Genomic DNA, 16,111 nt, shown 5'->3' with positions numbered 1-16,111 from the left:
ACGGGGTTCAAGAATTTGACCCAAGAAATCAGGTTGGAATCTCAGCTGCAAAAACATACCTTCCACATGAACACAGGTCTGCTTGTGAGCCAGAGACATTTTCTGCATAGCTCTGCGGCGATTAAAATATCTCCTGTCAAGGTGTGCAGACTCACAAAAATGCGGGCAATCAAAAATAAAAGTTACAGTGAGACGCTAATGTGTTCCTTTTAGAGGGGGGTTGTGGTGAGCGGGGGGTGGGGGGGTCACCTCCTGGAGAGGTTGTAGAGCTCAAATCACAGCTCTCATGGTGCCTAAGAGATCTTGCTGTACCTGGAAGGGATTTCCGAGAGATAAAATGCACGAGGGCAAATAGCTGATCTAATCTTTGCTATGAAGCAAACAAAGAGGTGCGCGATTCAGAGAACAAGTTATGTGAAATTGAACACAAATAAATTCCACATTACAACATTCTGGGAATTATTTGGATCGGACAAGAAGCAGCATTCTTGTTCTTAATGGCCATGTTTTCTTGACTCGTATTGGTCTCTGCGGTTCATATTCAGCCAACGGTGCCATAGTTGCACGTCAGTGTTTAACCTCAAATTACTGTTGTAACTCGCGCTGTTCAAAGAGGCGTAGCGTTCCAAATTTTGAGGTGACCTTTTAATAGTTATGTGAAAGGTGCTATCCTGGGAGACCTAGCTTGTCAGCATTCATCTGTGGCTCGTTTGTCTGCGGATGATTCGGTTGCGAGAGGTCCCAGGTTCAGATCCTGGATGAGCCTTTCTTTTCCCAGAATTATTATAGACATGGTTTCCCAAATTTTGACTTCACCTGATTTACAAACGCAGGCATGGTTTCCCAGATTTGGAGTTGACCGGAAATATGAAGCCAAATTTAGCTGGTGATGTGCTGGTCTTTCCAGCTTCGACCCATGTGAACTGCCATTGATATTTCAGGTCTGGTCTGGAAAACAATGTCTGCTTTTTACGAAACAAGGGCTCGTCCGGGATTTGAACCCGGGACCTCTCGCACCCAAAGCAAGAATCACACCCCTAGACCAATGAGCCACATGACCCTGAAGAAATCCTAGTTTTTCCAGTGGCGAATGTTTTATCTTGTCATTGAAATTTCCAGAAAGTATGTCTGGCCTGGATGAAGAAAGGGCTCGTCCGGGATTTTAACCCGGGACCGCTCGCACCCAAAGCGAGAATCATACCCCTTGACCAACAAGCCACATGAGCCTGAAGGGATCCTAGTTTTTCCATTGTCGAATGTTTTATCTTGTCATTGAACTTTCTGGGCAACTCAAAGTCTGGGAAACCATTTCTATATTGGCAGTTCAGAAGATAGAAGGGTTCATCCAGGATTTGAACACAGGACCGCTCGCACCCAAAGCGAGAGTCATACCGCTCGACCAGGGGTCTCCAATCTTGCTCCTCAAGGTCCACTATCCTGACTGTTTTTCATCTCAATCTGGCAAAAGTGATTTAAACGATCAAGATCGTTATCCACCTGCTGCAAACCTTGCTGATTATCTGATCATTCAAATCATGCGTGTTTCATCAGGGAGAGATAGAAAACAGGTAGGAAGACCACTGCCCAAGACCAACAAGCCAAATCTAGAAAAACTAGCATTGCATCCGGTGCATGTGCATCAATCCCGGACGAGCCCTTGTTTCATGTGAGGTACAAATCCAGACGTGGTTTCCCATGAGTTGCAATATGATGTGGTCGACACTGGAAAAACTAGAACCTGACTGATGTGGCTCGTTGGTCTAGGGGTATGATTCTCGCTTCGGGTGCGAGCGGTCCTGGGTTCAACTCCCAGACGAGCCCTTCTTTGGTCTGAGTTACAAATCCAAACTTGTCTAACTGAATTTTCAGATGACCAGAATGTTTAATGGCAATACGAATAGATCGACACCGGAAAATCTTGCTGTTGTAGGTTTTTCAGTGGAAACAAAGTGTATTCCTATAAGATTGCAGTATGGGCCATAACACTTTGGGAAGTGCTCGTTTCTGAAAACAAAAGTGACCATCGGGCCAAGCAGTCCTCAAATCTTCATTCAGTGAGAGGCTTTGGATTGTCTTCTCACTGCCTTAATGGAATGTCTTTATTGACTGTGGAAATAAAACAATGTCCAATGTTTCAACATGAGATTATGTTGTGTGTGTGTGTGTGTGTGTGTGTGCCAGTAAGACATTCCTCTGTAGGGAGTTGACTGGTGCACTCTTGGAACCAAACATCTGTGATTCTCACAGTTCTGTTTCATCGCCGGCCGAAACACTAAACCCAGAAAATCAGCTTAAATACGCTCAGACATTTATTTGGAAAATTCGTAGCGCAACAACTTGCGGGGGCTTGCCAGTACTTCGAGTGTGAACGAGAGCACTTTGGTTGTGTTTGACGAATGCGGTCAGCAAGAACAACACGCAGCGAGATGGTCGAACATTCCGAACGCAAACTTGAAACTTGTGAGGTTTCTCTCTGTGTCACACAACAGTCGTTGCTGTGTGGTGCGAAAATATGTGACCACTATTTCAACAATGGTTTATATTGAATTGCAAGTGTGTAAAATGCCTCTAGCGGTGTGGGGACACAATTCAGTGAAAATTTATTTGTGAAAAGTGTTGAATTTTTTTATGGTGTCTGTTTCTTTTCTAATTCATTGGTCGACCCTCGTGAGGATAATGAAGGGATGTTGATTTTGGCATAGTGATCCAGAGAAACCTGTCTTCTGGCATCCTTGATTGGGTGAGTATGTGGAAGTGGAACTTGCACCTCGTCTCATGCATGGATGGCTATTTTGCTGCGATGACACTGACATTAACCATTCCTTGTTTTGATTAAAGAGATGCTACATACACAATGTTTTAATTAAAAAAAAAAAAAAAGACAAGATTTTCAGACTTATTTTTCCAAGTCAGTCATTAGATTTGTGATAAGATCCAGGATGTGAAGGTTGAACAATGGCGGTAATTTTTACACACAAAAAAATTGTGCATAACCCAAAATGTTCGTAAAAGGAGATATTCATAAATTGAGGTTCTACAGTACGGGTATTTATTAAAATCAAATTCAGTCCTGTCGCTGTTTTATTGTTTTTTTTTAATATATATGAGCCTAAAATTTAAATATAATTGGGGTAAAAAGGAATGAAACTCTTGTGAGACATTCCACTGTGAATTTTATGTTTAAATATAGACATATATGCTCGCGTCACAAAGTGATACAAAACCATGGACAGCAATCACTTAAATGATGAACCTTCAACATGGTCACCGGACTTCATTGTAAAAATAAAAAAAAACTTGAGAAAAATACATTTAAAATAATGGTCAATTCACTGTTTGCTAAGAAAGTATGATATTAAATACAATACAGCACAATGAATGCCTGTTGACCAGTCCAGGTTGTACACCACTAGGATAGATTCTGACTATAACCTTTGACCCGAATGAAAATGAATGAATGTCCTAACAACACACAATAGTGTTATCAAAACACTATCCAAGCACATTTTGCATGAGCAATAGTACATCACATGGAAAACATGCAGTGCTATATTATGAACGCAATAACTCATTCTGAATGAAAAAGTAGTCTGGAACTTATATTTATTTCACGGAATAGCAACATTTCACCAATATTTACAAACTAATGTACACGCGTGATGGCCACACATTTGAAACGTAAAGAATGACATCTTTCAAAAACACGTTGTAGAAAACCAGACATAGAAATTAAACAAAAAAAAAACAAATAGAGCGGGGTTTCACATTGTATCACGTCCATAAAAACAAAAAGAGGATGGTTTCGATTTGATGCTTTGAACTCCTGAGGCACCTTTTAGTCTAACGTGCCTGTAAAGAAAGACAAAAGACAAAAATTAATACAACTCAAAAATGATCTGAAGAGATGGGCATTTGACGACATTTATTTGACATATAAAATGGGGGAACTCTAACAAGCGATACTTTGAAAGGGTTGCTACATTGTCTCTGTTACACAATAATGATGTCCGGAGGACTAGTGCCACTTGAAATTATCAGAAGAAAAGTGTGTCCCATATTTTGCGGATTGTAAGTAACACTTTTTTTTTTTTTTCATAGTTTTGTTGGTCTTGTGACTTGTATGAATTGGTTTGATTTCAGGCTCTACTGTTCTTGTTTTTTTTTTTTAATAATAATAATAATAATAATATTGCCTTTATTAGTCCCACAATGGGGAAATTCGAGATTCGAACCCAGGCCTCCTGGGGAGACTGGGTCCTGAACGCGGCGCCTTAGACCACTCGGCCATCCTGGTAAGGTATTTCCCCCACAAAATGGGACTTAAACATTTCTTTGTATTCTTCATGATGCATTTTTTTGACCCGAGTCTACTTAGCCACCAAAATACGCGAGTGCTAAAATAAGCTTACCTTCCAAGAATGCAAATTCATCGATAGCCTCGATTGCGTTGTCTGCAGAAGAGACAATGGTCAATAATTTGCAATGATCGACTTTAGCACAGTTGAGGCCCACTCACTGGACACTTCATCAGGTACACATGCACAATTGAACACAATCCAATAAATGGGCTGTATTAAATATTCTGCTTTTGACGAGCTAATAAAGCTCAGATTTCATTGAACAACAGGCAGAATCCTTATATTGGATCGATCTGGCAAGTGGACTTAATCGTTTGACTAAATAGTCTGTTTCCATGTGTTCCTTTCTGTGCACTTACCCAAGTCTTTTCTTTGCAGTGTCTTTCTCTTTCCTTGCTGTGCATACACCAAAGCGTCTTTTGCGATCATCTCAACAAACAACTCCTGTGGGACAAGCAGTTGGGGTCAAAATCCGAAAGCCAGAGAAGAAAATGCTTGCATTTCAAGTACAGTGGCTTTATTTAAGTAAACATTCACACTAAACTGTACAAAACGCCTTGTTTTAGTTCATTACCCTTTGAGTCTGCAATTTTAAGATTTTCTAAACACTGTCATTGGTATAAAATCTATCCATACATTTGAATTTTTGTTGTTGGTTTTAACACATCTAATTACAGTTTGTTTGCACACTGCACACGTTGTGAAACAACTTCATAAATTAAAATAATTCATTCAACTTTAAATAACTTCTCACAGCATCACTTGTTTGCATGTATGAAGTTGTATTGTATTACTAATAGGTCATTCCTTGGCCAGTAGAGGGCGCTTCCACTTAAATTAAACTACAATTCTTCTCTAAAAGAAAGCATCTCCACTTCTTAAAATCCAAATTATATATGTTCCATCCTATTGCAGTACGTCTTTTAAGGCCCTCATTCAAAAGCCAAGAATATTTCATGAAACTTGCTTTGTTGAACAAAAATTGTCAAATGATGAAATGCGGTAGAAACAAGTATTGAGTCTAGAATAAATTACACGAAAGCCAAATTTCACTCATCCATTCTGTCAATCCATGGTTCAAAGGTGCCAACGATAGTCCCAAAAGCTACAATTTGACATCAATATTTCAGTGATATTTTTAAGAGCTGAAGTTGGGAATCATGAAATAAGACAAAAATCATATCGCCAAAATGTAAAAAGACAGAGAGAAAAACACGTTTACATTTGGTTGTAAATTAAAATATTGACTTGGGTAGGCAGATCCTCGTGGGAAGTCACGTTAATTCACGCTCCAACGGCGAAATATCGCGAGACTGAATCCCCTCACGACAACCGGAAATATCCGATGGTTGAGGGTCTTTGTGTTTGTTTGTGGTTTAGTACCGTGGCTTTAGCGATGATGAAGACGGACTCCTGGCTGGCGAGGGACACGTCTGGGTCGGTCTTCATCAAGGCCTTGATGCGGGTGAGCGGTAGCTTGGACAGCCGGTTGTGGCCGACGGCAGCCGCGGGGCCCGTCGCCTGCAGCTGAACGCCCTCCTCTGGCGTCTCGGCCGCACGGCTCTCCTCCTCGCTCGCGCAGCGGTCTGCTTCGTAGTCCACGTGGGCGACGGGGACCGCCACCGTGGCTGCCATTTTCTCCTTCGCCTCAACCGTCGTTAAATTTGACAGAAAACAAAGACAAAAGTGTGCTTTTGCCGCGACATGTCACAGATGACAACAGAAGAAGCGTAAGTAGCATGTGCTTCCGCGTTGTCTGAGCCCTTAGCGCCCTGATTCGTCCGAACGCTTTGCTTATGTCCCGCCTTTTCCTCTCCCGCCAACTTGGTAGTCTTCGATGATTGGCAAGATTGCAAGACTGGACTTTACTATTGGCTAGAATCGGACGCCCATCAAAGACGGTGTAGCCACTTTGGACTACAAGAAGGCTGTACTGAAAGTATAATTCATACATGCTTAATGGTAATGTATTTATTTTCCACATTGACGCTAACACATTTTCATCCCTTTGTTTAATGTTTTCACCATCCTCTATTTCAAGTGAAATGAGAAATACTTTATTCTGCTCTCTTATACACTGTATGGTACTAACTTAATGATGACAATATGGTACTACTTACTGTCTGATTTACATACTGTTGTCTTTCAAGGGACCCAAGGATGCTTAACTTAACTTATAATCAACGGAGTCTATAAAACACATTAATATATTCCGAATCTAATTAATGCGTTATGCACTGGTGCATATAGATTTGCAATAAATCCCGCTAAAACATGTTTAAAAACAGAGTTGGCCAATACATTTCATGAAACAGAATATAATAGTAAAAACTTCACAGAAAATATATGTAAATATAATATAATATAATGAAAAAAATACAATAAACAGATGTGCTGCAAAAACCTACTATTAATGAACCTTCATCTTTGTAGTTAAAGGAAAGGGAGGAAAAATGGTCCACTCTCTAAAATTGTGTATGCAGCATTTTCATTCTTGCAGCTGGTGCCAGAGCCAATGAGCAGTCCACTAATACGGTGGGTTAATAGGATTGAGGCTCATCTAATGAAGCTGCATTCACCATGTCCAGTCACAGTCAGGTGTTAACAGCCTGAGGGACAGCATGAAGAACTCGCAGCATGCAGGTACATTCATTTTTGGCAAATACATATTTTCTAGTTTCACTGTTTGGTTTTTAATAGACTTTGTGGGTCTTTTTTATTTAATGGTTTGGAGCTGGGACAAAATATACAAAAATAAAGTAATAATAAGCATAATCTACATGGAGGAATATTTAAAATATAATGTATGTATATTTTAAAATAGGTTCGTTTGTTTTTGCTTCAATACCTAATTTATCCTCAAGGTGGTGCTCCTCAAATAAAATTGTGGAGAAACAGACCTTAGTTATTTGTAATGTTTATCAAATGTATGAATATTCATTATTAAGTCAAAATTCTATTACTAAAACGTGTTGTGAATATGCCTGACGTGCACGCTTGGTTATTTTCGTTATTGATATCTATTCTAAATACATTTCTTGCAATCTATCAGTTATCACGAGTGATTTTTTACATCATGTTAAAAAATATAAGGATATGATAGTGTGACAAATCATCATTAGTGATCAATTTTAGTGACATTTAGTTCTATACTGTTCAAAACAAATGCAGAGTATTTTTGTTTCTTTGCCAAATATTTCATTTTTTATTCAGGTATACTGCTGAAGGGGATTCTTTTTTTGGGGGCATCAACAACGTAGGCAAAAAAAAAAAAAGTCCAACACTGATGCAATTGTAAATGCATCAACAGCGTTAAACTCGGTCAGAAATGTCGATATCAGCTTTCACTTTGGATTTCCCCACATTTACTTTTGTTGGGCTACTGGAGGTCAGTGCTTTCTCTGTCTTCTTTTTGCACAACACAGCCTCAAGCTCCACATAACAACATAACATACTGTAACTGTACAAAGCAAAAAGACGTTTTCTCTTGAACTCTGTTATGGAAGTATTCCCTTGTGACCTGACTTCTAGCCTCAACAGCCTTCCGCAATTAGAAGAGACACACTAATGCTGTGCCTAAAAGAGTTAATCCTTGCCATTTTGGGGATTGACTGAACCGGCTCCTGACTAATTTTAACTCACAATCATACCGAACGTACTCAACGCTACATAAGTTTGGTGCTCTATTAAAGTCGGTTCTACAGAGCGTTTTGTAGAATTTTGTACAATAAACATATTTTAATTAGATTAAATGGTTGAAATTGGGGTAGAGTATAATTGTGCAATGTTGGACAAACGTTTGTGCTTCAGGTTCAAAGTTGATCTTTTATACATACAGGTGGGCCAGGTCTTTCGTACTTGTGTGGAGGGAGAAAAAAAACTGGTCAAATTTGTACGTATGTTAAATAATTTATTTTAATATTACAATGATAACTTATGCTAATGTTCAACTTTATTCATTATAATTAATGTGATTATATTAATTAACCTAAAACTCCAACATGCATTTTTTAAAACTGTTTTTGTAATGCAGCTGTTTCATTTGCTAAATATTATAATTTTTTTGATTAACCAATTTCTGGAAAGAGCGGCTAAATGAATGTTACAAATATTAGAGGACTCTTGATTAAGTAAATGCCCGGTGGGGCCCGATTTAAAGATCAAAGCGGTCCTATATACCGGATGGCGTGGATTAATTATTTAAAAAACAAAGACACGGCAAGACAAAATAACACAAGAAAAAAAAAAGTGCTTTTTTTTGTGTAGAATTCAATTTAAGAATTCGCAATATTGAGGGGAAAAAAATCCACAATTAGATAAGGTTACAAAAATGTTCCCTTCTAGTTGTAAAGTGCCGTAATAGTGAATTACACTTGCATGGGACATTCATCATGCTCATTTCATTGCCGCACGCTAGCAAGAAGTCAACACGTCCGTGACACTTCTCAAATATTTGTCCCTCCTGTGTCTTCTCTCTCCCAAAGCCATCAAAACTAAACTCTGGCCCAAGCAGAAAGCGACTAAAAAATCCAAAGATGAGTCCCCGAAGACGGAGAAGTCACCCAAGTCACCAACCTCGACCACCTCCGCTGTTGCTTCTGCCGTTGCCGCGAGAAGCGGCCCTCCCCAGCTGAGCGAGTCCGAAAGGATACGTCTGACGCCCTTCGAGAGGGTTCTCTACGACATGGCCCATAACGAGCGGATGGTCAACGACCTCATCCTCGGCCGCAGGGTTGGGTTCTACGAGCTGCGCGGGGAGATCGGCCAGGGCAACTTTTCATCAGTCAGACTGGGCATCCATGCTTTAACCAAAGGTCTGCTACTTTTAGCTACTTTTTATAAATGTATCCTCCCAATCGCCAATTGCCTATTTATTTATTTTAAAAAAATGATTGACACTGTTCTTTTGAATTGCTTTTAAATTAGCTCTACTGTGCTTTTCCAGAGAGAGTCGCCGTCAAGATCATGGAAAAGCAGCGCAAGGGAGGGAAGGGTCCCCAGCCTTTCATCTCCTCGGAGATCCGCTGCATGGAAAAGCTGTGCCACCCGAACGTGGTGCGTCTGTACGAGGTGATGGAGACGAGCAGGAAGCTGTACCTGGTGATGGAATACGGCAGCGGCGGCGACCTGTTCTCTCGCGTCACCACCAGGGGGAAGCTCGGCGACCTGGAAGCCAAGCTGATATTCGCCCAAGTCGTTTCCGCTGTGAAACACATGGTGAGCGTTACTCACACTCTCGCACACTTTTCGCACCCCAAAGTCGCACGCATTGCACAAAGCAAACCGCAAACCACTGCATGTTCTGTGAAGTGCTCAATTAGGATTCAATTAAAAATTAAGTCATCTTTATATTTATGTGCTCGTAAGCATTGCCAAGAATAAAAAGGACACATAAGGATACGGCAATATGATGTACACATAACTCTAACGTTATGTGACCCAATACAATATTTTTTTCCGGTTGATTTGCATGCAAAAATTCACTTTGTGCACTTTTATCCTGGCAACTCTTTAAGTAACTAATATTTGAACAGAAACAACGACGCTACACATTTTAGACCGACAATACAGTACTTTCTATATTCTTTATCTTGTGTTCAGAATGACTAAGAAAACTCCCGTCTAATACGTCACTTACAAAGGTCGCAAAAGGACTTGGTTCACTTCTTTTATTCTTTATTTGTGTTTGTATGAAACACATTTCTTGTGTGTTTTTAAATACTTGTTTGACTGTGTTATACACCTGACCAGTAGCCAAGTTGTGCACACCAGTAACGAGCTGGAACGGATTAATCGTGATGTACAAACTGTTTATTTCTGCACATTCCATTTACTCGTAATTATGTTATCACCAGGGCTGTCACAAATTAATCTTTTTTTTTTTTTACACCCCCCCCCATGACAATCACATTTCTATCTCCCGAAATTCTTCGACACACCAGGCAGTGATAAGCACGACTCTACAAATAACACTTAAGTCGTCATGTTGTGTATTAAAACTTTGCTCACTTCAAAGTAAACATTTTCATATAAGCCAGTATCGAGCGTCACGCTCTTTTGCTGGCTCACGTGCCCCTCGCAGCTGCGCCCTGTCGCTACTCCGAAGGCCCACTGGCAGCGGATGTGAGGACTCCGAGGGGGGAAAGCTGCAACTGTCATGCTTTACTGCTTTTGATTTTTCATAAACATTTCCCATCATGATCACGTCACTTTACCCTCACGCTCGATCTCTGCTTGGAAATGTGTGAAAAAAGAGACGCAGGCAGCAAGCTATGAAGCTTCAACTTGCTCAGAGACGAGATGAAGTGGCCACGACGATTTAGTGGAAGGTGCTTTGCACATTTTTTGGACTGCATTTGCCCATATAAAACACTTGATGCCGTAAACGGAGCGCAAACGTAATCTTAAAAATTTTAGAAAGGATTATAAAATTGAACAAGCCTTACGGGTCCAAAACATATCCAATAATTGTCGAAGTTTGAAAGTGGGTGAGAGTCTGAAACCACTGACATGTCTTCCCGTGTGATGTGGCAGCACGAGAACAACATCGTCCACCGGGACCTCAAGGCCGAGAACATCTTCTACACCACCAGCTACTGCGTCAAGGTGGGTGACTTCGGCTTCAGCAGCGAGAGTGCGCCCAACGAGCCGCTCACCAATTTCTGCGGCTCGCCGCCTTACGCCGCACCCGAGCTCTTTCGGGAGAAAGGCTACATGGGTTGCTATTCGGACATCTGGGCGTTAGGAATTGTTCTGTACTTCATGGTGACTGCCACGTTGCCTTTCTACGGGGACAATTTGAGCCGGCTGAAGCGTTGCATCCTTCAAGGGGCTTACAGTATTCCAGCGCATGTCCCTGACGAGTGCCAGCTCGTCATTAAGGGCTTGTTGCGACCCGTACCGGTGGACCGCTCGTCTCTCACCCAAGTGTCAGACGGCGCTTGGCTAAGAGGGATCGAGTACCCTGGCCCGTATGTGCCCCTTCCCTTAGCCCCGGCCCACTTGGCTCAAGCTTCCGATGATCTGGGTGAGGAAGAGAAGGAGGTGAAGACTCTGCTGTCAGACTTGGGCGTCATCGCGGTTCACTTGCAAAACAATCCGTGTTCGGACTCCAAGAGCTCCCTGACCGGGACCTACCGCATCCTCCTGCACCGAGTCCAAAAGAAGAGGTCCGCGGAGGCCGTCGGCTATTCGGCGCTTCGGCCCGAAGAGTACAAGAATCCAGCTCGTTGGTGCGTCGCGTCTGTGGACAAACATAACCCATCTGCAGTCTGTGCTATACTCTAATAAAGTGGTACCTTGAATGTAAGAGTGCCACAACTTTTTTTTTTTTTATGACAGTGCTATATTTCTTGAAAGGGATTAATGGCGTTTCCATTCATTTCAATGTGTAACTTTGATTTGCGTCAAGGTACAACTGTACTCTACTTTCAGGAACAAACGCAACGTTTCCCTGACAATTCATTTCAAATTGAGCAAGACCGTATTGGAAGAGGCAGATGAGTAAGGAGATTCAGGGAGTTCGTTATCGGCAACATTTTTCCTAAGTAATGAGCTGTGACTCACCGTGACGGCATTACTCAGTATTTACCGTGCTGATGTGAAACATTCATCAATCAGCGCGCCGCTATCCGTATCTTGCAATCCTTTTTAGGCACGATATAAATCCGCACTGCTAATCCGAGGCCATAGTTAATCCCGACAAGGGGGACTGCAGGTGGGGTCTACTGGGAACATGCTCGCTGCAACAATAATGAACACTGAGACTGGGAAAAGACGTCAGATGTAAAAATAGTGGAGTTCTGCTTTTGCAAAAATTTAAAAAAAAGTTTTGAGAGTTTTTTTTTAATTCTATATTTTATATATGCATCCATTTTCCAAGATGCTTATTTTGTTATTATTCTATTCTATGACTTCAGGCTAAAAAAAATCCACTCTGGACAAGTTGCTTGTTAATCACAGGAAGAGATAACCATTCAGTCCCATTCGCAAACGTTCACGAGTCACAACTGAACTCATGCGACCTGCACCGAAATCACCTCATTGCGCTACTTCACTACCAGTGACGCTCTATTATATAGTTTACATCAAAAATATTTATTATTGCGCTTTTTAACTCATTTACTGCCATTGACGACTAAAGGCGTCAAATATCCTTTTTTTTTAAACTTTTATTTGAATGAAATGAAAATGCCTGTATTGAATGCACGACATGATGTGCTTATATTGTTTGAGGGTGTACTCACACGAGGTCATTGGAAGTGGCGCCCATTGACGTAGTTAAATATGGCAGCTTGCACGCGTTTGTTAAATGGCCAACATCCGGTCTAACGCGCCTTTGCGCAGATTTACACACATTTTCCACACCGGATTCGCACCAGTTGTGAAAAATAGAGCCTCTTTAAATCCAGTACTGACGTGTACTTAAATTTAATACACTTTCCCTCCCCTAACACGCTTTAAAGAGGTCTGATTTCATATCATGTATGGCTCCTAAGATGACTTGAAAGAATTCTGTCAAAAAAACGTCGGCAGTCACACACGGGCGGCGTTGCTCATTCTAACCACCTTGCACAATAGAAATAAATTAGGAGAGTCAGAAGAATCCGTTCAGACACAACTCCAATTAATCCACATTCAAAAGGTCCACATTCTGGCCCTTGCACATGCAACGTGCCATGAAGTGAGTTTGCCATGATAAGCATCACCTAAATGACAAGAAATAAGTGCCCAAAAATACGATTATGCAATCGCTCCTCTCAACCAATTATTTGTAATCATCGTTATTGCGCACCATTGGAATAAAAGGAACTATTAGAACTAATCCATCGCCTCTCGAGCCGCATGGCCCAATGTGAGTTCACCCGCAGTGTTTTGCGTCCATAGTTCCTGAATGCAGTATGCTCATCTTTTCATTTGAAGGTAATGTGTTCATATCTTAAAAGCATCAACTTCATTCCAGTGTGCAGTAACGGTTTTAAGACCTAAATTAAATGAATTCATGAAAATCCAATCATTGTGCTCTTTTTTTTTTTTATCCTTTGCACATTCAGTGACAGGGCGTAAAACAATCAATCAATGCAAACTCTAATAAAAATATATTTTTTAAAGTATTGTAGAAAAAGCTAATTGTGCAATAAAGAAAACAAAATACAGCACAAGAGCGTCATAAACTGTTATATTATGTCTATAAAAGCGGCGTTTCGAGTAACATTTCCTGTGGGAAGTTGAAGCGCTCAAGTTCACGTTGCGAAACCTTCAGATTGGAATTCTTTGAACTCTTAGCGTGTCCAGTTTCTTTTATGTTAATCTTCCAACGCCTACGCTCCTTGGCAGCCGTTTACCGTCACCTTGCAATGCCAAGCCAAGCCAAGCCTGCCAGCGTCTGATCAGCCGTAATAACGACAATGACGATAAGCTCTTTGCACTCCTTTTTTTTTTTATTTGTAATTCTCCCGAGTCGATGCTGCTCGCAGTGGAATGTGCGCGCCATGTGTGGGAAGAAGTCCCGGCTTGTTGTTTACATACGGATCTTGCTCACTCCTCATGTGGTGAAAGTGCTTGTTACCATTTCCTCTTGTGGTATCCCAATTTGTCGCTCGCAAATTGATGTTCATGTGACTCCAACATAAGCAATGACCTACTTCTGCCTGCGCAGTGTTACTGTCAATCATTTACATCGATACGTTCAAAGGTTCAATGAGGAAGGTTATTTCCGGAAATTCCAAAATGGACTATTTTCTTCGATAATATTCTGTATAAGCAGTCAAAGGTTTGGGCGCACTTTCTCCTGCTTTTGAATGAAAAAGTGCGTTCAAAATTTTCACTGAATCTAAAAATGAACACTGTGCCTCGATTATTCGATAAATAAATAAATAAACATTATTTAATAGTGGTGAAAACACATTTAATAGAACACCTGTCAGGGCCATACATCCCTTTTATAACCGGGAGAGAAACCGTATAAAAAAAAATAACCAATCACAATTAGGCTCATGTTAAATGGGAGTCAGCAAGAGACTGTCACCATTTAAAGTGCTTTTAATCAATCCTAAATGAAGTTTTGATGTCCTAGTAGACGTTTCTTGTCTTTTTTCTTTTTTTTTTTTTTATTCTCGCACCAACCTGAACAGTTTGTGCTGACCCGGACTGCTTTTTGGAACTGTTCATAATTCCCTCCACATTGAATACATGAGTTCAGTTGCAGCTGAAGAAAAATGCAAGCTGCTTCCACCGTTTGGTGTTCTTTTGAAGATCACAAGTATGTTTGCTCCAAACATATCTCTTGGAAAAAAGTTTGTTTGTGTCATCAGATCTGAACATATTTTCCACTGCGTGGTGTGTGTGTGTTTGTAAATATTGAAAGTTAAGGACGTGCCATGTATTTGACCTTTTTTTTTATACATTATAACAGTTCAAAATCCCCCTCTTGCATTCAGAAGATTTCGACTCGTTGGTTAAAGAAACCCAAATCCAGAAACGTTGATGATTCAAAGTTTTCGTTTCTTCTTGTGTGAAATGCTGAAACCAAAAGTTGTCATTTGTTGATATTTATGACAAATAAAAATGCTTTCAGTTTTCAAGAACTGAGGTGGTTGCGTAAGTGCCTTTGCCTTTTATGGACCGTATCCTCTCAAACTAAACGACAACACGCAAGCGCACATCCTAGCTGATGTGAGCGTGTTTGGATTGGGGTGTCCGCACGATGCTTGAGGCTACGTTTGTATGTGCGTCATGAGCCAAGTATCTTTCAAGGAAGCTAAGTGTCAATGAGTAGCGAACGATTGCTGCCAGATCTGACAAGTCCGACCGTTTGTGACATAATCAGCCCTATCGTGGCAACTTTCACTTATTAAGCCTTAGCTGCAGGACATTCTGTTTCTTATATAATCCTTGATGTGAACCATGAAAGACCGTATATTCATTATTTGGGCTTTATTTCAGTTTTGTCAGGGTAAGATAATGCAGAGATGTATTCATTTAGCTTAATGCTAGCAAGTAATGCAAAATGCCATAGATGGGCGAGTGAATACAATCCAAAGTAGCGCCTGTGGGCACCAGGTAACCCCGAGGACCACATGAGAAGCCCGTGGGCCTGTTTTTAAAAATAGCTCACTCGTGATGGGACATTGTGATTTTCTTGGAATCAAGTCATTATTGTGAAAGTGTTGCATGAGGATGGATGGGTATTGATATTTATCTGTTTCTTAATGATTTTGCGAAATGATAAACATGATCGGTGTCTTCACATTAAAAAATATGTGAAATTATTTATCACATACAATACCGTTAGCTGAAATGGATTCATGACATTTTCATTCATTTCATTTGGGAAAGATGATTTCAGATACGGATGTTTTTGGTTAATGTGTGGTCATCGATCGAATTAAACTTTTATCTTCAGGGACCGCTGTACAAATAAAATTGCATGCTCAACTAGTATCCTTTGAGAAGAATTGCAGTCATGGTCTATTGTCTTTTGTGAACAGGTCACAAGTGTCAATAATACCAACGCTTTCATCCAATTTCTCCTTTCTGGATCCTGTTGAGCAGCAGTTTACCATTGTTCAAGTCGTTAGTCTCTCGTTTCCCGTCCCGAATTAGCAGATCTCGTGCGTACAATGAAGATCACACTAAGTCCATTAAATATGTTGCCAACGATTCTGTTAGAAAAACATCCTCGGCACCGTTTGTCCATTGTTACTCTTAATGATCAATTCTTTACTCACTGTTGGTGGCTTTCCAGTTCCAGC

The 16,111-nt window shown here is 40.7% G+C and overlaps 2 protein-coding genes and 1 non-coding gene across 5 annotated transcripts; 2 read left to right on the top strand and 1 right to left on the bottom strand.

Moving 5' to 3' along the window:
• The first annotated feature begins 1,749 nt into the window (after positions 1 to 1,749).
• Positions 1,750 to 1,821, top strand: trnap-cgg (transfer RNA proline (anticodon CGG)). Its single transcript has one exon. It is a non-coding gene; the product is annotated as a tRNA-Pro (tRNA).
• Positions 1,789 to 14,948, top strand: LOC148324424 (serine/threonine-protein kinase NIM1). 3 transcript variants are annotated; one of them, XM_088312425.1, is made up of 7 exons: positions 1,789 to 2,740; positions 4,737 to 4,864; positions 5,739 to 6,088; positions 6,190 to 6,320; positions 8,843 to 9,172; positions 9,304 to 9,575; positions 10,893 to 14,948. In XM_088312425.1, exons 4-7 carry the CDS (start codon positions 6,311 to 6,313, stop codon positions 11,643 to 11,645), a joined length of 1,365 nt encoding a protein of 454 aa, XP_088168551.1. In that variant the 5' UTR covers positions 1,789 to 2,740; positions 4,737 to 4,864; positions 5,739 to 6,088; positions 6,190 to 6,310; the 3' UTR covers positions 11,646 to 14,948. The 3 variants fall into 3 exon arrangements, with proteins under 3 accessions (XP_088168551.1, XP_088168550.1, XP_088168553.1); XM_088312424.1 differs by lacking the exons at positions 1,789 to 2,740; positions 4,737 to 4,864; positions 5,739 to 6,088; positions 6,190 to 6,320 and adding an exon at positions 6,391 to 7,001; XM_088312427.1 differs by lacking the exons at positions 1,789 to 2,740; positions 4,737 to 4,864; positions 5,739 to 6,088; positions 6,190 to 6,320 and adding an exon at positions 7,642 to 8,250.
• Positions 3,587 to 6,150, bottom strand: pole4 (polymerase (DNA-directed), epsilon 4, accessory subunit). The gene is made up of 4 exons (XM_088312428.1): positions 5,742 to 6,150; positions 4,718 to 4,802; positions 4,410 to 4,451; positions 3,587 to 3,849 (listed from the first exon to the last, which is right to left on the bottom strand). The coding sequence occupies exons 1-4, from the start codon at positions 5,991 to 5,993 to the stop codon at positions 3,836 to 3,838; spliced, it is 393 nt and encodes a 130-aa protein (XP_088168554.1). The 5' UTR covers positions 5,994 to 6,150; the 3' UTR covers positions 3,587 to 3,835.
• Positions 14,949 to 16,111: the final 1,163 nt, after the last annotated feature.

The sequence above is a fragment of the Idiotropiscis lumnitzeri genome, chromosome 13 (genome assembly GCF_059441095.1).
Source record: "Idiotropiscis lumnitzeri isolate Australia: NSW breed Sydney's pygmy pipehorse chromosome 13, RoL_Ilum_1.0, whole genome shotgun sequence".
NCBI classification, from domain to species: Eukaryota; Metazoa; Chordata; class Actinopteri; order Syngnathiformes; family Syngnathidae; genus Idiotropiscis; species Idiotropiscis lumnitzeri.
Note: the sequence above shows the minus strand (reverse complement) of the source record. Positions and strands in the feature narration are given on the sequence as shown.